We start from the raw sequence: 20206 nt of genomic DNA, 5'->3' as shown, positions 1-20206 counted from the left end.
AGATGGAATTGTTGATATAATTTATTGAGGATTCTGACATAGCAATTAAAGCAGCATTTGTGCCTTTATCTAGCCATATTAGGAGGAAGGAAAAAATAAAGGAATATTTTTGGCCATCCTTAAATTTTTGATATTATTGGAAGTTTTTCTTTTTTTTCTCCTGGAAAATATCAAAGATGGGAATATAGGGGTTTTAGGTCATTCCTCCTTAGTTCAAAGACAAGAAAGGTTTTGTATATACATGCGTGAACATGTATTGCATGTGTGCCCAGAAGATGGGGGTGTACGTGATGAATTGTGAGGTATTGTTAACACCACCACCAACATCCCTAACATAATATGTGCTATGTGCTAGCCAATATTATGTGCGCTCTAATGTATTGACTCATTAACTTCTCCCAACTATCCTGTGAAGTTGGCACTTTGTTGTCCTTATTTTATGGATAGGACACAGGAAGGTGAAGGGGTTGGTGAGCTATGAAGTGGTAGAGCTGGAATCCAAATCCCAGATGTTTGGTTCCCAAACCTGTGCTCTGAACAACTTAGTGTTCTGTTGTCTCTCAATTATGGATGGAAGCACCTAGCTCCGCTTTCTCTTGTAACAAAATAGAATTTATGATATTTTGTTTTAATTTTTTATTTATTATTTTTTTTAATAATTTTTATTTCTTAAAGTATTCCTTTTCCCCCCCTTTGACATTCCCCGGCCTCCCCTACCCACCAGTTTCTTGTGTCCATTGGTTATTCTTATATGCATGCATGTAAGTCCTTCGGTTGATCTCTTAACCCTGGCCCCCCAAACCCTCCCCAGGCTTCCCACTGTAGTTTGACAGTCTGTTCAATGCTGCTCTGCCTCTGCATCTCTATTTTTGTTCGTCAGTTTATATTGGACTTTGTTATCCATTTCAACCTCACCAGGGCCGTCCCAACCTCACTGGGGCCATCCAGACCTCACTGGGGCTGTCTCTACCTCACCGGGGCCGTTTCAACCTCACCGGGGCCGTCCCGACCTCACCGGGGCAACACGAAGTTTGGCATTCTGTCTTTTTTGGGCGGCTCTTTGCTGGACAAAATCTCCAGGCGTTCTTGGTGGCTGAATATCTGTATGCTTGCTTGGATTTCGTTTTCTACTAAGTGCACAGACTGCCTGTCTGCCGTCTCCCAGCGTCCCATGTGAGACTGGAACCAGTGGACGTGCTTGTGCGTTTGCTGGTACAGCGGTTCCATGTCGCCGGCCCAGCCGGGTCCGGCTCCGGCTTCCTCTGAACCCGATTCTGCTTCTTGATTGTGTCCCTTTTGGATGCGAGGAGTTGAAATCTGCAGTTTGTTGGGTTGGGCTCTGTACTTGGTGTCTCTGCACATCCTACTCAGTCTCAATGCTCTTCTTTCTTTCCTTCCAGTTGTAGAGCTTCCACTGGGCCATCTTTCCCATGGTTTCATATGATAGCTGCTTGTCCTATAGTTGGTAGTTTCGATGTTGTTGTGGGAGGCAGCTCGCACAGGTCTACACCCTACACCGCCATCTTGGTTCTCCTCTTTATGATATTTTTGTAATATATTTTGAGTAAAGTATATAATATATGTAAATCTCTTGCACAATAAATTATTTGGGCATCCATACCTGTGTGTATTCACTTGTACACACAATTGAATTTACATTTATATACATACTAGAGCAGCCGTGGGCAAACTATAGCCCGCGGGCCGGATCCTGCCATTTGAAATGAATAAAACTAAAAAAAAAAAAAGACCGTACCCTTTTATGTAATGATGTTTACTTTGAATTTATATTAGTTCATACAAACACTCCATCCATGCTTTTGTTCCGGCCCTCTGGTCCAGTTTAAGAACCCATTGTGGCCCTTGAGTCAAAAAGTTTGCCCACCCCTGTACTAGAGGCTTGGTGCACAGGATTCGTGCACTGGTGGGGCGCGTGGCCTGTGGGAATCGGCCTGCTGTGGGAGCGCAGTGACCACCAGGGGGAAACTCCTGTGTTGAGTGTCTGCCCCCTGGTGGTCAGTGTGCATCATAGCGACTGGTCAACAGGTCGTTCTGCCATTCGGTTGCTGGGCTTTTACTAGTATTATATAGGATAAGTATATTGATATTTTACATAACTTTAAATTTTATATAGTCACTAGAGTCCCGGTGCACAAAAATTTGTGCACTTGGGGGGGTCCCTCAGCCCGGCCTGTGCCCTCTCGCAGTTTGGGACCCCTCTGGGGATGTCCACCTGCCGGCTTAGGCCCACTCCCTGGGGGGAACGGGCCTAAGCTGGCAGTCAGATATCCCTCTGGCAGCCCGGGAGCCCTTGGGGATGTCCACTTGCCAGTGGGGAGAAGGCCTAAGCTGCAGTCGGACATCCTTAGCGCTGCTAGGAGGCTGGAGAGACTCCTGCCACCACCGCTGTGCTGGCAGCCATCAGCCTGGCTTGTGGCTGAGCACACTGACCACTCGGGGAAGCTCCTGCATTGAGCGTCTGCCCCCTGGTGGTCAGTGTGTGTCATAATGACCAGTCATTCCCAGTCGTTCTGCTGTTATGGTCAATTTGCATATTACCCTTTTATTATATAGGATAATGCTTGATTACATACAGATGGGGCAAAAGTAGGTTAACAATTGTGAATATATGAAATGTAGAGTTTATTCTTGTATTATTATTTATTTACTAGGGGCCCGGTGCACGAAATTCATGCACTGGGTGTGTGTGTGGGGGGAGTGTCCCTCAGCCCAGCCTGCCCGCTCTCACATACTGGGAGCCCTCAGGCGTTGACCCCCATCACCCTCCAATCGCAGGATTGGCCCCTTGCCCAGGCGTGACACCTCTGGCCTAGGCCTCCAGCCCGGGCAGCGGGGATCCGCAGCTGCAGTGGCCCCACAATCGTGGGCTTCGCTTTAGGCCCAGGCAAGGGACCCCTAGCTCCTGGGACTGCCAGCTTCGACCGTGCCCAGCTCCCATTGCTGGCTCCACCCCTACTTCCTGCTATCACTGGCCAGGGCGGAAAAGGCGCCTGATTCTCCGATCATGGCTGGGGGGCCGCCTTTGCCCTGCCCCCCAGCTCTTAGCTCCCCCCTGGGTTTCTGATCACTGTCAGTGGCAGGGGGCTTCTTCCTGCTTTCCCTTTCACCTCCCTGCATTGTGCCTACATATGCAAATTAACCGCCATCTTGTTGGCAGTTAATTTGCATATAGCCCTGATTAGCCAATGAAAAGGGTAGCTCGTACGCCAATTACCATTTTTCTCTTTTATTAGTGTTGATTACTAGTGGCCCGGTGCATGGAATTTGTGCACAGGGGGAGGGGGTTGTCCCTCAGCCTGGCCTGCACCCTCTCCAATCTGGGACCCCTTGGGGATGTCCAACTGTCGGTTTAGGCCCGATCCCCGACTGTTGGTTAAATCGGCAGTCAGACATCCCTCTCACAATCTGGGACTGCTGGCTCCTAACCGCTTGTCTGCCTGCCTGCCTGATTGCCCCTAAGAGCTTTTACCTGCCAGCTTGACCACCCCCTAACTGCTCCCCTGCTGGCTTGATTGATGCCTAACTACCCCCCTGCTGGCCTGATTGCCCCTAACTGCTCTTCCCTGCCAGCCCAATCACACTCAACTGCCCTCCCATGCCAGCCTGATTGCCCCCAACTGCCCTCCCCTGCTGGCCCGGTCGCCCCTAACTGCCCTCCCCTGCTGGCCATCTTGTGGCAGCCATCTTGTGATGACCTCGTGTGTGATGCCACCTAGGCTTTTATTATATAAGATTGTATTATTTTCCATACAAACAACAATAACCTTACTTTTGCCTCACCCTTGATCATACAGATCTCTTTTCCGCAAATAAATTTCAGGTCTTCATCATTGCACAACACTGCCTGTAAGATAAAATTCTAAGTTCAAATTTTTAAAAAAATATGTTTTTATTGATTTTCAGAGAAAGGAAGGGAGGGAGAGAGATAGAACATCAACAATGAGAGAGAATTATCGATCGTAAGCTTCATAATTTTGTGATTTAAATTAACTATCCTGGGAAATAATTCACCCCACAGTGATTTGAGCAGACTGTATGTGTGGTTTTAATAAGCAACATTGCAGGAGAGATCCAAATTTCCAAACAGGGTCTGGTGAAAGAGACCTCTGGGATGGTCTATAAATTACAGTTAAATATACACTTGTTTATTTCATTATACCACTCCTATTTTGAGCTTCTAAAAGAACGTTTAGCCAAAGGATGATGGTTTCTAAGCATATAGTTTCCAGTTGTCATCCACCCACTTTAGTCCTAATAATCATGAAGCATAATTGGGCTACTTACAATTTTTAGCCATTTTTGAATAACTTTTTCTACGTAAAACATATATAACTTCCTTTGGCTGCCAACCTTTTTTCTTTGGTGTGAAGGCATCAGGGAGGCTATTGTTTGTTTTAGTATTTTTTGTTTCACTTTTATCAGAGTGCTTCATACACATAATTTAGAGTTAATTTCATTCTAAAAATCTTATGAAAAATACTAGTCCTTCACCCCTAACAGTACCACTCCTAAGACACAGCCACTTTCAATTTTTATTTTAGCAGATTCCCTCTAAAGCACATATTTATGTAACTCTTCTCATTCAATTAATTTTCAGTTTTAAGCACTATGTGCTGACTTCACATGAAGATGAAGAACTGGCCTCCTTCCTGCCTTTATTCCCCCCCCCCGCCCCAGGCATACTTCTTATCTCACCTCAACACGGACAATTCATAATTTTGTTCGGATCAGTGTTTACATCATCATGACTATGTCAATGCTGTTCACAGCTGGGCTAGGCAAAGGACTGGTTATAATTTTTTTCTGAAATAATACTTTCTTTTTCTTGGTATTAACATTCCTGTTTTCTATGTATTTCTGTTTAACTAAACTCTTAAACTCCCCCAGTGTAAGTCTCATCCTTATATTTTCATATATTTGGGGCATTTTATTGATGATTTTTTAAAGAGCTCCCTCTCCCAGAGCGTTTTAGACCTGTTCCCGTCTAGACCTGCTGAAGAGTTGCTGCATGGGCTATTCCTTTACTACCTCGGGCTGCAAAGGGACACTAGAAGGTTACTGGCAGGATCTTGGCTCAGCAACCTCTGTGCTTGAGTTCAGGCTAAGAAAGAATTGAAAGTCAAGACTCAAACTATAACAGAAAGCTTATTTAGAGAGACACAGAGGTAGAAAAAGTGAGTCATTGAAGAAATGGGCTTAGAAAAAAAGTTACAAAGGCAAAAGAAAGGCCCTTGGAGCTTCGGAGAAACAGAGAGGCCAGGAAAACGGGCCTGGGGGAGGGTGTGGAGAAAGATGTGGGCATGGTCCTGTGTCTTGAAGCTATTTACCTGGAGGTCTCAGGGGGAGGGTCTCAGTAGAATATTCATCAGCTTTCCAGATGTGTCCTTTCAGGGTCCTGGCCTGCAGGGATGGTCACGCCAGAGCAGCAAGCAGGTCATTAGTTGATGAAGCTGGTCCTGATGTCAGCCCAGGCATCACTTGTCTGGTTTTACTGCTTTTTCTCTGCCAGTATGACTGAGGTGTAGAAACGTCTACACCCTAGGGATTAATGCTGAAGGTGTAATGGCAAAAATCAGGTCATCGAGAAGCTACAAATCATACGCACTCGCACTCGGAGGTTCAGAAAAGGACGGTTTATTCGCACTGGGGCTGGCCCAGCGGAGTCATCTCCAAAGGCTGAGTTCCGGACAGTGGGGTTTGGCCTTATATACTGCTAGGCTCTTTGTCTCCCAGATACAGCACACATACACATTCGAGACATTCATTCTAGGCTACATGCTAAGCTTCTGGGTATTTCTTGGGCTTTCCACACCCGGCACAGTTCACGCTGAAGGCCTGTTGCCTAGGCTACAGACGGAGGACTGGGTTCCTTATTTGCGCCTAGACAGTGGTCGGCAAACTCATTAGTCAACAGAGCCAAATATCAATAGTACAATGATTGAAATTTCTTTTGAGAGCCAAATTTTTTAAACTTACACTATATAGGGAGGTACATTGTTATTAACTTAATTAGGGTACTCCCAAGGCTTAGGGAGAGCCACACTCAAGTTGCCAAAGAGCCGCAGTTTGCCGACCACGGGCCTAGGGGAAAGTTCTGGACCAAGGAGAAAGAGTGCTAGGTGCGTGTGCACGTAGATCTCCCCTGCTTCTCACTGTCAATCTGCCAAGAAGCGAGCCAACTGCGGGCATGGTTACGGTGGTGCAGCCAAGAGGGGGATTTATCTGCTCTCGACTTGCCTTCTCAAAGGGAGTGGTGCAAAGGCCTGCATGGGAGTCCCATGAGGCCAATCTTCAGTCCCTTGTTCCTCTTCCAATAGATTTTCCGAGTGACTAGCAACATGCCCTGGGAGGAAAGGTCAGGGGAGGGTCCGAACTGCATGACCAGCGATATGAAAGGTCAGGGTCCAAACTGCCTGACCAGGGGTGTACTAGTGGAGGAAAGTTACCCTGGGGGTGAATTCTTGTTTTCCCAGTTTTGCTTGTTGCTAGGCTCCTGGTGCTTTTGCCCTGGTGACCTCTGCAAGTGGCCTATCCTCCTTGCTCTGCTCCTGTCAGTAGAGCTGCCCATCACACTATTATTCTGGGATTTTCTTTTGGCCTCATTCCTATTTTAGGTCCCAGGTTTCCTGGTATCGAAGCCATTATCCTTCTCTGTTTAGTCTCTCATTTTAGGGAGACATCTTCCAGTAGTTTCCTGAAAAAGCAAATAGAGGAGATAGATTTTTTTTAAAAAAGCCTGTATGCCCAAGAATGGCTTTAGATAGCCTTATGTGTTCATATTGATGGCTATAGAATTACAGGTCAGAAATCATTTTTTTCCCTCAGAATACTGAAGAACCTCTTTCACTGTCTTTTAACTTCCAATATTTTGGTTGAGAAACCCAATGCTATTTTATATTTTAGTATGATTTGAGTTTTGAACCTCTGTGGAAAAGGTATGTAAATTTGAACTTCAATTCTCCGTACTTTATCCTCCATTGTACCTTCTGTCCCCAATCCTGAGACTCGGTTTTACAGTTCCCATAAGACAATGACCCCTCCAACTTCTATGTTGGTGGGGGTGGGTAGTCACTCAGTTGCATAGCATGGGGAGGGACCTGCGGGTTCTAACTTCTTCCAAAACAGATTTTCAATAAGTCATCCTCTTTTTAGCCATACCTTCCAGAAGTATCTGGGATTGCCAAAACCTGAGCATTTGAGGGCTGTGTAGTGTGAATAAGGTTGTTCCAAACTTTCCCCACTACTGGTTAAGCATTCAGCTTTTGAAGGACTGCTGAACAATTTGCTAGTTTTCCATCTTCTTTGCACCTTCCAAAATATATTTGCTGTTGTTCTTTTCCTTTATCTCTGGGTTATACCTTTTAAATATGTTTTTATTGATTTCATAGAGAGGAAGGGAAATGGAGTGTGAGAGAAACATCAATGATGAGAGAGAATCATGAATCAGCTGCCTCGTGCACACCCCCTACTGGGGATCGATCCCACAACCCAGGCATGTACCTCTACTGGGAATCAAACTGTGACCTCCTGGTTTATGGGTTGATGCCCAACCACTGAGCCACACCGGCCTGGCAGGTTTATACCTTTTAAAATATCACTTTATTGTTTTTCCAGTGAAATTTCAAGAGGGAGAGGGATAAGTGCAGATGTTTAATCTGCTTTCTCTGTTAGAAAATCCTGGGGAGTGGGAGTGACAGGGAACCCAACCATTTTGATAAATAAACTTTTCTTTAAGAAAGGACTTCCAAATAGAAAAAAAGATTTACTATTTTGTCTGTACACATATAATGAGATGAAACATTCAAAGGGGGGATGAATTTCCTTTATTTCTATTGGGGGATGAATTTACCTACAAGTCACAAGGGGCTTAAATGGGAAAGTGAGATTTTTATGCCCCTCTCTTTCTCCTCAAATACTTTCAGGGGACAAAGACACTGGTAGCCTTTGCCATTCTTGCCACTCTTTGGTCAACTTTAGTTTAAAATAACAGACAAGTTGATTTCAATATTTTAATAAAAGAAGTTGGATTCCACACCCTCCACACCCTTCCTGCTTTAGTTTCCCAATAAAGATGTTTTGAAAAATACCAGCTATGTTTGCTCTGGACAGGGATTTCCCTTGTGCTTCAGTGAGAATGACGCTGATAGTCTTAGGTGGAGATAAAGAGTTTCTTCACCACCTCCAAGCCTAGTTACATCTATTCAGGAAATGTGCATTGGGTGTGTGCCCTATGTCAGGCAGTGAGGTAAGCATTTAAAGCATTATATGACACCTCTTGTCCTCATGGAGTTTATATTCTAACAGATACTGTGATCTGGTTAATAACGGTTATCTTTAGGTAGTGCTCACCCTGCGTGAGACAGCACCTGACCTGCCTGAATCCGTAGCACAACACTGCAAGGCAATTTTAGCATTCTCATTTTACATGGAGGAAGCAGAGGCTTCGTGGTTTGCTCAAGGCCATCCAATTGGTATGTAAGGAGCCAGAATCTGAAGCCAGGTCTCTTTTATTTCAGAGCCCGTGTTCTTCCATTTGTGTAGTTAAAAAAAAATCAACAAAGCAATTTCACATACGGTGTTTTATAAAATCTATTATCTAACCCAGTGAGGGCACTCTTTTTATTTTTATTTTTTATCCTTACCTGAGGATACGTTTTTATTGATTTGAGAGAGAAAAAAGGGAGGGACAGAGTCAGAGAGAGAGAGAAAGAAAGAAACATCAATCATTGCCTCCCTCCCATAAGCATCCCAACTAGGGATTGAACCCGCCACCTTTTGGTGTATGGGATGAAGATCCAACTAACTGAACCACTTGGCCAGAGTAAGGGCCCTCACATTTTAACTAAAAGTAATTATCCTCAGCTTGAGAGATTCGATGAAAAACAATCACAAATTAATTACATCATTTTGGGGCTGTGTCCTATTATCAGCTTGCCTGACTTGATTACATTTATTTATTTATTTATTTATTTATTTATTTATTTATTTGTTTATTTATTTATTTATTTATTTTGCTTAAAGTATTACAAAGGGTATTACATATGTATCCATTTTATCCCCCCGCCCTAGACAGTCCCCTAGCCTCCCCTATCCCCCAGTGTCTTATGTCCATTGGTTATGCTTATATGCATGCATACAAGTCCTTTAGTTGATCTCTTACCCCCCTACCTCCTGCCCCTCAACCCTCCCCGGCCTTCCTGCTGCAGTTTGACAATCTGTTTGAGGCAGCTCTGCCTCTGTATCTATTATTGTTCAAAAGTTTATAATGGTCTCTATTGTCCATGAATGAGTGAGATCATGTGGTATTTTTCCTTTATTGACTGGCTTATTTCACTTAGCATAATGCTCTCCAGTTCCATCCATGACGTTGCAAATGGTAAGAGTTCCTTCCTTTTTACAGCAGCATAGTATTCCATCGTGTAGATGTACCACAGTTTTCTAATCCATTCATCTACTGATGGGCACTTAGGCTGTTTCCAGATCTTAGCTATGGTGAATTGTGCTGCTATGAACATAGGGGTGCATATATCCTTTCTGATTGGTGTTTCCGGTTTCTTGGGATATATTCCTAGAAGTGGGATCACAGGGTCAAATGGGAGTTCCATTTTCAGTTTTTTAAGGAAACTCCATACTGTCTTCCATAGTGGCTGCACCAGTCTGCATTCCCACTAGAAGTGCACAAGTGTTCCTTTTTCTCCACATCCTCTCCAGCACTTGTCGTTTGTTGATTTGTTGATGATAGCCAGTCTGGCAGGTGTGAGATGGTACCTCATTGCTGTTTTGATTTGCATCTCTCGGATGATTAGTGACTTTGAGCATGTTTTCATATGTCTCTTGGCTTTCTGAATGTCCTCTTTTGAAAGGTGTCTATTTAGGTCCTTTGCCCATTTTTTGATTGGATTGTTTATCTTCCTTTTGTTAAGTTGTATGAGTTCCCTATAAATTTTGGAGATTAGGCCCTTTTCAGATATGACATTGGCAAATATGTTTTCCCACACAGTGGGTTTTCTCGTTGTTTTGTTGATGGTTTCTTTTGCTGTGCAGAAGCTTTTTATTTTGATGTAGTCCCATTTGTTCATTTTTTCTTTAGTTTCAAGTGCCCTAGGAGCTGTATCAGTGAAGAAATTGCTTCGGCATATGTCTGAGATTTTGTTGCCTTTGGATTCTTCTAGAATTTTTATGGTTTCCCGTCGTACATTTAAGTCCTTTATCCATTTTGAGTTTATTTTTGTGTATGGTGTAAGTTGGTGGTCTAGTTTCATTTTCTTGCATATATCTGTCCAATTTTCCCAACACCATTTATTGAAGAGACTATCTTGGCTCCATTGTATGTTCTTGCCTCCTTTGTCAAATATTAATTGAGCATATTGGTTTGGGCCAATTTCTGGGCTCTCTATTCTATTCCATTGATCTATATGCCTATTCTTGTGCCAGTACCAGGCAGTTTTGAGAACAGTGGCTTTGTAATACAACTTGATATCTGGTATTGAGATCCCACCTACTTTGTTCTTTTTCAGGATTGTTGCAGCTATTCGGGGTCTTTTTTTATTCCAGATGAATTTTTGGAAAGTTCGTTCTAGATCTCTGAAGTATGCCGTTGGTATTTTAATGGGAAGTGCGTTGAATTTATAGATTGCTTTGGGTAGTATGGACATTTTGATGATGTTGATTCTACCAATCCATGAACACGGTATGTTCTTCCCTCTGTTTATGTCTTCCTCTATATCTTTTTTCAACATCCTGTAGTTTTCTGAGTAGAGGTCTTTTACCTCTTTAGTTAAGTTTATTCCTAGGTAGCTTAATTTTTTTGGTGCAATGGTAAACGGGATTGTTTTTATAATCTCTCTTTCTGAAAGTTCACTATTGGTGTATAGAAATGCCTCAGATTTCTTGGGGTTAATTTTGTATCCTGCTACATTGCCAAATTCATGTATTAAGTCTAGTAGCTTTTTGATGGAATCTCTAGGGTTTTGTATGTATAATATCATGTCATCTGCAAATAAGGACAGTTTTACTTCCTCTTTTCCAATTTGGATGCCTTTTATTTCTTCTTCTTGCCGAATTGCAATGGCTAACACTTCCAGTACTATGTTGAACAGGAGTGGTGAGAGGGGGCATCCCTGTCTTGTTCCTGTTCTTAGGGGAAATGGTGTTAGTTTTTGTCCGTTGAGTATGATGTTGGCTGTGGGCTTGTCATATATGGCTTTTATTATGTTGAGGTATGATCCTTCTACTCCCACCTTGCTGAGAGTTTTTATCAAAATTGGGTGTTGAATTTTGTCAAATGCTTTTTCTGCATCAATTGATATGACCATGTGGTTTTTTTCTTTCAATTTGTTTATGTGATGTATCACGTTTATTGATTTGCGGATATTGTACCATCCTTGCATCCCTGGGATAAATCCTATTTGGTCATGGTGTATGATCTTTCTGATGTACTGCTGGATCCAATTTGCTAAGATTTTGTTGAGGATTTTGGCATCTATGTTCATGAGGGATATTGGCCTGTAATTCTCTTTCATTGTGTTGTCTTTACCTGGTTTTGGTATTAGGGTGATGCTGGCTTCATAGAATGAGCTTGGAAGTGTTCCTTCCTCTTGAATTTTTTATAGTAGTCTGAGGAGGATAGGTTTTAGTTCTTCCTTGAATGTTTGGTAAAACTCCCCTGTGAAGCCGTCTGGTCCTGGGCTTTTGTTTGCTGGAAGCTTTTTGATGACTGCTTCAATTTCTTCCATAATTATTGGCCTGTTGAGATTTTTAGATTCTTCCTGATTGAGTTTTGGAATGTTGTATTTTTTTAGGAATTTGTCCATTTCCTCCAGGTTGTCTAGTTTGTTGGAGTAGAGCTGTCCATAGTATTTTTTAACAATCATTTGTATTTCTGTGGGGTCTGTTGTTATTTCGCCTCTATCGTTTCTGATTTTATTTATTTGGGTCCTCTCTCTCTGCTGCTTGGTGAGTCTGGCTAGAGGTTTGTCAATCTTGTTTATCCTTTCAAAGAACCAGCTCTTGGTTTCATTGATTTTCTGTATTGTTTTTTTGGTCTCTATGTCATTTATTTCTGCTCTAATCTTTATTATCTCCTTCCTTCTGCTCACTCTGGGGTTTTCTTGTTGCTCTCTTTCTAATTCTTTGAGTTGTAGAGTTAGATGATTTACTACCATTTTTTCTTGTTTTTTGAGGTAGGCCTGTAGAGCTATAAACTTCCCTCTCAGGACTGCTTTCATTGTGTCCCATAGGTTTTGGATTGTTGTGTTTTCATTGTCATTAGTTTCCAGGATGTTTTTAATTTCTTCTTTGATCTCATTGGTAACCCAATCAATATTTAATAGCATGCTATTCAGCTTCCAGGTGTTTGAGTATTTTGGGTTGTTTTTATTGTAGTTTATTTCTACAATTATGCCATCGTGGTCTGCGAAGACGCTTTTTATGATTTCAATCTTCTTGAATTTGGAGATACTTTGCTTGTGACCCAATATATGGTCTATTTTTGAATATGTCTTATGAGCATTTGAGTAGAATGTATATTCCCTGGCTTTGGGGTGAAGTGTTCTGAAGATGTCTATTAAGTCCATCTGATTTAGTGAGTCATTTAGGATTGCTGTACCTTTGCTGATTGTTTGTTTAGAGGGCTTATCCAGTGCTGTCAGTGGTGTATTAAAGTCTCCTACTATGATTGTATTGTTGTCGATCTCTCCTTTGATATCTTCCAGGAGTTTTTTAATGAATTTGGGTGCTCCTGCATTGGGTGCATATATGTTTACCAGGGTTATATCTTCTTGTTGTATTGATCCCTTTAGTATTATGAAGTGGCTTTCCTTATCTCTTGTTATGGCCTTCACTTTGAGGTCTATTTTGTCCGATATAAGTATTGCTACCCCAGCTTTCTTTTCCTTTCCATTTGCCTGAAAGATATTTTTCCATCCTTTCACTTTCAGTCTGTGTGAGTCCCTTCTAATGAGGTGGGTTTCTTGTAGACAGCAGATGTATGGGTCATGTTTTTTTATCCATTCAGCCACTCGATGTCTTTTGTTTGGAGCATTTAGTCCGTTTACGTTTAAAGTTATTATTGAAAGGTACTTGTTTGTAGCCATTTCTTTTTTTGTGTGGCTGTTTTCTACATTTTTTTTTTTTAATGAACATTATGTTTAGGAATAAAACTTCTTTGTATAACACAAATTTTACTTTAATTACAGTAGGAGAACTTAGCTATTTTAAGGAACTCTGTATTGAATAATATTTAAAGCAAATAAAATAGTTTATCATGCAAATAATTGCATTCTCATTTCCTTGTCTCAGCACACACTTTCCCAGTCTTCATTTGTTTAAAATGTTTAGATAATAGTAACCCAGGAAATATGGGGAGAATCTGTATATTGTTTCTTTTCTTTAGCCTTGTAAATTGTCTTAAATGCTTAAAGGCATACTAATTTATCATAGTATAATCCACATGAAAGACACATAATAAAACAGAGGCAATATTTAAAATAGAAGTGTGTAAGCAGAAGTCAAGGGGAGTCAAATGTTAACCAGAAACTCTCTTTAGAGAAACTCAAGGAAATCTGAAAAAACATTTTTTTCAGTTGGTGAGCTGACCATTATTTCCACTGACATGTATTGAATACCTGCGGTGTGACAGCTACTGTTAGACGCTGGGGATGAAATGATGTTTAAGGATAGGCTCTCTGCCAGTCAGAACTGGTGGTCTGGCAGATCAGCGAGCGCTGAGACTTGTGGGGGAGGCAGCCAGCTGGCTTAAACGCTGAAGCCTCTGAGGATTGATGTGCAGCCGACAGAGAAACCCTGATACATGGAAGATGGAATAAAGTAAAATGGTAAAGAACAGGAGATGAAATACTGGGAAATAATGATGAGGAAGAAACTGGGGCACACTGCTGGAAATTAAGGCTATGTCAGGGAGAAATGGACAAGTCAATATTGGATTGTGTTTCACAAACTAGTTCAGAATAGTGTTGAAATAATACTTCACAACTTTGAAATTTAAAAGTTTTCAGCCCTAGTGGGTTTGATAGAGCGTCAGCCCACAGACCGAAGGGTCCCAGATTCGATTCTGGTCAAGGACACATACCTTGGTTGCAGGCTCCTCCCTGGCCCAGGTCCTGGTTAGGGCTCATGCAGGAGGCAATCAATCGAGTGATATTTCTCTCTGTCTTTTCCTTTCTCTTCCACGCTCTCTTTAAAAAATAAAATCAATGGAAAAATATCCTTGGTTGAGGATTACATTTTTTCAAAGCACTTTCCCATTTATCAAATCAACCTTGATAGCAGTAAAAAAAAAGCTTTATTTTTAATTTCACTATACAGACGAACAAACTGATGCCAGAGCAGTATAATGATTTTGCCAGAAGGTCACAGAATGTTTCAGAGCTGTATTTGAACTTTAGTCTGTTGATTCTGAATTCAGAGCTCTTTACACCATTCTAGAAAGATAGCATTAAGGAGAAGAAAGAAGAGACTAGATCTTCAAACTAGGTTGGTACAGATCATCTCATGAAACCACGCGTGCTGGGAAAGTAAGAAACACGAGAGACACGTGCTGACACTGTTACCAGAGATGTGTATACATGTTCCCAATACTGCTGAGGACAGCAGATGGTTGTAGTGAAATATGACACAGAAGTACTCTTCCAACCATAACAAAGCTGAGCAGAGTTCTTGCTTAATTCTTGGTTAGTTTTGTTTTATTGAAACGATGGATTAGTACCGTGCCTAACAGATGCCTCAATTAGATCCAGCCCTTAAACTAATTAATGGCAGAGTGATTCTTTGCGCAAAAACCAACATGAGGATGCCTTTATCTAGGACTCAGAGCTCACTGAGAAAGAAAATGCAGCCCTAGCTGAGTAGCTCAGTTGGTTAGAGCGCCATCTTGATACGCCAAGGTTGCAGGTTCATTCAATCCCCGGTCAGGGCTCACTCAGGCAAGAGTCAACCAATGAATGCATAAATAAGTAGAACAACAGGCTAATGTTTTTCTCTCTCCCTCCCCCTTCCTCTCTCTCTAATCAAACAAACAAAGAAACAAGAAAATGTAAGAATAAATGCAGTTGATCTGCGTATGCTATAGTAAAAGTTTCCCTTGGAATTAGAAGATGGGGTGTTTGAGACGAATGCAGTGGCAATGAAGCAGAGACCGCTGACCATGAAGCTGCAGCATCATTTACCAAAAAAAAAAATATTTTCTTTGAATTACATTTTAGATTTAATTTGTTGTAAGGTCAAGTAAATCTGTGCCCTGTACCTCTCCCATCCCCTCTGTGCTCCAGGTACCTCTGAGTTCTTAATTGACTAGCTCACCCTGTAAGGTGGCCTTGCTTTTGATATTGCCTCTACCTGGTTGCTTTTCCACACACTTTCACAGTATCACCTTCTCCTTGCCATCACGGATCCACCTTAAAGATTCCCTGCATGAAGAGGCCTCTCCGATCACCCAGCCGCAGGGAGCTCCCGGTCCCTGGCCACCGTAGCCATCTGCTCTGTTTTCATTTATGCTTCTATTGAACACCTGTGTTGTGATGAGGGACACAATAAAGCTCTGGTCCTTAAGGGAGCTGTCACTCCAGTGACAGGAAATAATCAATAATCATCACAACCTGGTACCCCCATTCTGACCCCGCACCAGAAGCAGAGTGGAAGATTCGAGAACAGTGGCGCTGTTTTCTTTCTGCTGCAGTTAGTGCAGAGAACCTTCAGAGAACCCATTCTTTCTCACACTTCTACTACTTACTTCTGTAAAGTTATCTGCACAACCGGAGAGGTGACAAGTTATACCATAGAGAACATGGCTGGCAACGTCTCCAAAATTTACTATGCACATTCTTGAGCAACTCGCGTTGTCTACTTTTTGCATTAATTTTCTCATTTGTAAAATGAGATAGACCTATCCATTTCACAAGGTTTTTGAATGAATTAATTATGAAAGTATTTGAGCCCTAGCTAGTTTGGCTCAATGGATAGAGCATTGGCCTGTGGACTGAAGGATCCTGGGTTGGATTCTGGTCAGGGGCATGCACCTTGGTTGCAGGCTCGATCCCCGGCCCTGGTCAGGGCGCATGCGGGAGGCAACCAATAGATGTGTCTCTTTCACATCCATGTTCCTCTCTCTCTGTCTCCGCTGCTCCCTTCCACTCTCTCTAGAAATCAATGGAAAAATATCCTTGGGTGAGGATTAACCAAAAAAAAATTATGAAAGTATTTGATACATAGAGCACTAGGTGGGTATTAAGTGCTGTCTGCAGATGTCTCTAAGTTGCTGAAATTTTCCCCATCTGTTCTCCAGGGAGCTTCCCAGATGTGTGCCTCTTTTCTTTCATCGGATAAACAGCACAGTAATATTTAGCGCGTCTCAGATGACCATATTTTACTTTGATTCTACTCTAACAGCATTCATTTTCTGTTTTTCTACAGTACTTTGGAAGTTTACTTGTCATTTTCTGTGTAGAACTGGCTTGTGGTGTTTGGACATACGAGCAGGAAATTATGGTGAGTTCAAAATGGGATACAATCACAACCTGAAACTTTATCCAGGTCAGCCTTAGAGAGCAGAGCCTTTGGAGTAACTTAGGCACATGACTAGTGACTTGAATATTTATACTACGTATATGATAACATGCAGTCCCAGTACTTCTGAAAAGTAACACTGCCTTTTCTGTGTCTGAAGCGTAGTTCCAAACCCTAATTTGTAATATTTCATTTGGTGTACTATGATACGTGTTTTTAATTCCATGGATTGCTTAAACATGGATATAATAGGCTTAAAATAATATATGTTTTAAAGTAGTTTTACCAACTTTTGAGTATGCAGTTTGGGAAGATTCTTATTTGCAACAAGATTTAAGAAAGCGTGACAATCTTCCGAAAGCCTTATAAAAAGCTGTCCATCCATCACTGGGAGGCATGCATCCCCTGTTGGCCCCACGCTGAGCCATCGTCCACTTCAAGAAGCGCATTTGAAGAGTTGCGGTGTGTTTCCTCCAGCCTGGAAACACTCTCACAGTTGGACACTTGGCTACATGGAAACAGCTCTTCAGTTTTTCCCTCTTTTACTTTTGCAATTGAAACCACGGGACCAACGTTTATAGTTATGTTAGAATGGATGCGAATAAGTTCCTCAGATGTTAGCAGTCATGTTTGATTTACCATGTGCACTTCACTCCTGCTCACGTAGCCCATTATTACTTAGTTAATGTTTGTTCACTTTATTCTGGACGTTGGTGGGTTTACACCTCTGCATGCCAGTGATCGCTGGCTGTTTTCATGATGGCGAGCCAGATTTCCCCACTGTAAGTGTCAGGGTAATTCCAGTAAGATGATGCTTTTCCACATGTCGTCCTTGGACTGTCTAGCAGGAGTCGCCCAGGGTGATTCTCAACAATCAATACGCATTCTAGGGCTCGAGGCCAGGTCTGCTAAATCAGAATAGAGGGGAAAGCAGAGGGAGAAGGGACAGAGGACTGGGCATGCGCATTTGTGACAGGTTCCCCAGCTGAGTCTTCGACTCTTTAAAATGTAAGAGTTCTCTTTTTTTAAAAAATATATTTCTTTATTGATTTCAGAGAGGAAGGGAGAGGGAGAGAAAGATAGAAACATTAATGATGAGAGAGAATCATCGATCGGCCACCTCCTGCATGCCTCCCACCGGGGATTGAGCCCACAACCCGGGCACATGCCCTTGGCCAGAATTGAACCCGGGACCCCTCAGTCCGCAGGCCGACACTATCCACTGAGCAAAACCGGCCAGGGCAAAATGTAAGCGTTCTTAAGCAGAGAGGCTCATCATTCTGTATTTGTTTCAGAGCGGCATTTCGGCAGCTGTGTGAGAAAATGGAAGTTGCTTATGGTACTGATGCAGTTATTAAAGATTTTATGCTGAATCTGCTGTGACACTGTTTTGATTACTAAGTGGTAATTGCAGACTAGTGGGTTCTCTGCATACTCCAATTTACATGTAAATGATGTTTTGACACTGCCTCTACCTGAACCCCTCTGGAAAGCCCTCTGAAGCGTCCCCAGTGTGTGACAACTCTCAGCAAGGAGAGAGGATTTATAATTATTTATTTCTCTATAAAAAAATTGGAAAGTTGGGCGGGTTCTAAGTAATTTAATGTAAACCTAACTTTCTGAAAACGAAATCTATTAAATAGGAATACTCGTGCTATCTTTGAGAATCACATTTTCACTTCTTCCCCTAGAAACTTTGCATATGTAGGAGGGGTGAAAAATTAGTTGTTTGCAGGGGTTCAGTTTCTGTGTTTCTTTGATAAAGAGATGGTCTCTTAATTTTTTTCAGTTTTTAATAAATGCATGTGTCTCTTTGACATTCAAGCAAAATATAGAAAATTGCATAATTAATTATTGATGCCCTCAACTCAGCTTTTGATTGTGTTCTTTTGGATAATTAAAGGGTTTTTAGAGATCAGTTTACTTTCTGTAAAAAATGGTTTCTACGGTGTTTATGTCATACTAATGTTGGTAAATCTCCTACGTTAAAACAGTTTGAAATGAATTAGTTTAATGTATTAGCCTGGAAATATTTTGATTCTAACATAATTCTAAGAAACTTGAGTTCATTGAAAGGAATTTATCCTTACTGTGTAGATACTGTCTTCTATTCTGTTAAAGGGCCATCTGCAAGTAAATTTTAAGTATCACAGTGGTACTAGGTTGGTGTAGAGTAGACTGATATCTCAGTTGATGGCGTACCTCACGGTTTTGCTTATGGTAATCTTCCCCATTGATCTATCCTTCACCAGGATAGAGCAAGGCCTGTTTAAAAGTAAACAACTTTAACATATTTTTAACTTGTTTTTTCACTAACAGCAGTGTGCGTGAAAAGTGCCCTTACAGTTTACTAGCTGCCCAATCACGCAGAGCCCAGCCTGTGCGTAGACGGCTTTGTGCTCTTAGCTGCTCCATGCAAGGAGCCAGCAAATGAGTGTTTTCCTTAAGGACTAGATCACATTTATTCCAGAACCTCGGTGATCCTCTCTGTTTCTTGACACGTTTGGTCTGAAGACTGACTGTGGCCAAAAGGGAGAAACAACTTGTTTTTATTTTGGAAATTAATATTAAAATTAAGACTGTCCTAATCACCAAACCAACAGATTTGACATCAGACGGTCTGTTTCTCCATTCTTTTTCCATACATTGTCACCTCTTATCCACTATTTCTTCTCTCAAAAAACACACACAAACAAAACACAACAAACCTGTCAATGGTATTATGTCAGATACATTTCTGGAGAATTCATTTCACTTTCAGGTATTTTATGCTCAAAAGGATAGGAGACAATAATAATTTATAGTGAGTAGCTTGAGCTTTGCTGAAACCCCATGGACACTGAGCCCGTTGTGTGGGAACAGTGTTGTGTGCCCACGTGTTGGGTGTTTTCTTTCGCACTGTGCATTTCCAAGTAATCACAAAGACAATTAACAAAGGGGGGAAAATGAAGAATGTCTGTGGTCAGGAATTTTAAACCACCCCTATTGATATCATTCTTTTCTACATAAGATTTCCAAATGATCCAATTCTTGAGTCAGTGTCAAGCTTGCTTGTCTAAGCCTGGTCTGCATGACACCATAGGTCAGATGCGGATGTCTGTCCAGCTCCCGAGAGCTACCTTAGTACTGCACATGCCATGAGACTGGGATTTGTATGCCTCATTTCCGCCCGGGGCACAGTTGGTAACAGACTGTTGCGCTGACTAGATTTCTGGTCAGGTGTTGTGTTGTGTACCGGAAGCTCTGGCACGATTAAACATTCTGTCAAGGGACACGGTGCTAGGCGACTTGAGAACAGAAGCACAGACAACGCTTCGATTTGGGAACTGATCTTTCTAGAATGCCAGCATGCCTCTGAAATCCAAATTTTGAAAAGGGGTTCACAAACTTATCCCAGAGTGAGGCTTGAGTTGATCTCTTTTTCTTCTTGATTCTTCCTCCTTTATGTTAATGTCATAATCTGGAGTCTCTTCAAAAACAGCAATTTTCTGAAGTGAAATGAAAAGGCATTGCTCTGCAGGGATGGTTTGTTGTGAGGAGCTCTTCAGGTGTGTCTGTAGAACACACCGTGTACTTGTCTCGTCATCTCCTTGAGCTCAATATTGGCATTAACTGATTTTGCATTACTTTGCTTTATATGACACTAGAGGCCCGGTGCACAAAT

At 41.9% G+C, this 20206-nt stretch overlaps 1 protein-coding gene across 3 annotated transcripts in view; it reads left to right on the top strand.

Annotated features, from left to right (window-relative positions):
* Positions 1-20206, top strand: part of TSPAN12 (tetraspanin 12) — a 79723-nt gene that overhangs the window by 36342 nt on the left and 23175 nt on the right. For all 3 annotated transcript variants that reach the window (XM_059711651.1, XM_059711649.1, XM_059711650.1), the window contains one exon: positions 16450-16524. In XM_059711651.1, the coding sequence (XP_059567634.1) occupies positions 16450-16524 (75 nt within the window). The remainder of the gene's footprint in view (positions 1-16449; positions 16525-20206) is intronic.

This window comes from Myotis daubentonii, chromosome 10 (genome assembly GCF_963259705.1).
Source record: "Myotis daubentonii chromosome 10, mMyoDau2.1, whole genome shotgun sequence".
Taxonomy (NCBI): Eukaryota; Metazoa; Chordata; class Mammalia; order Chiroptera; family Vespertilionidae; genus Myotis; species Myotis daubentonii.
Note: the sequence above shows the minus strand (reverse complement) of the source record. Positions and strands in the feature narration are given on the sequence as shown.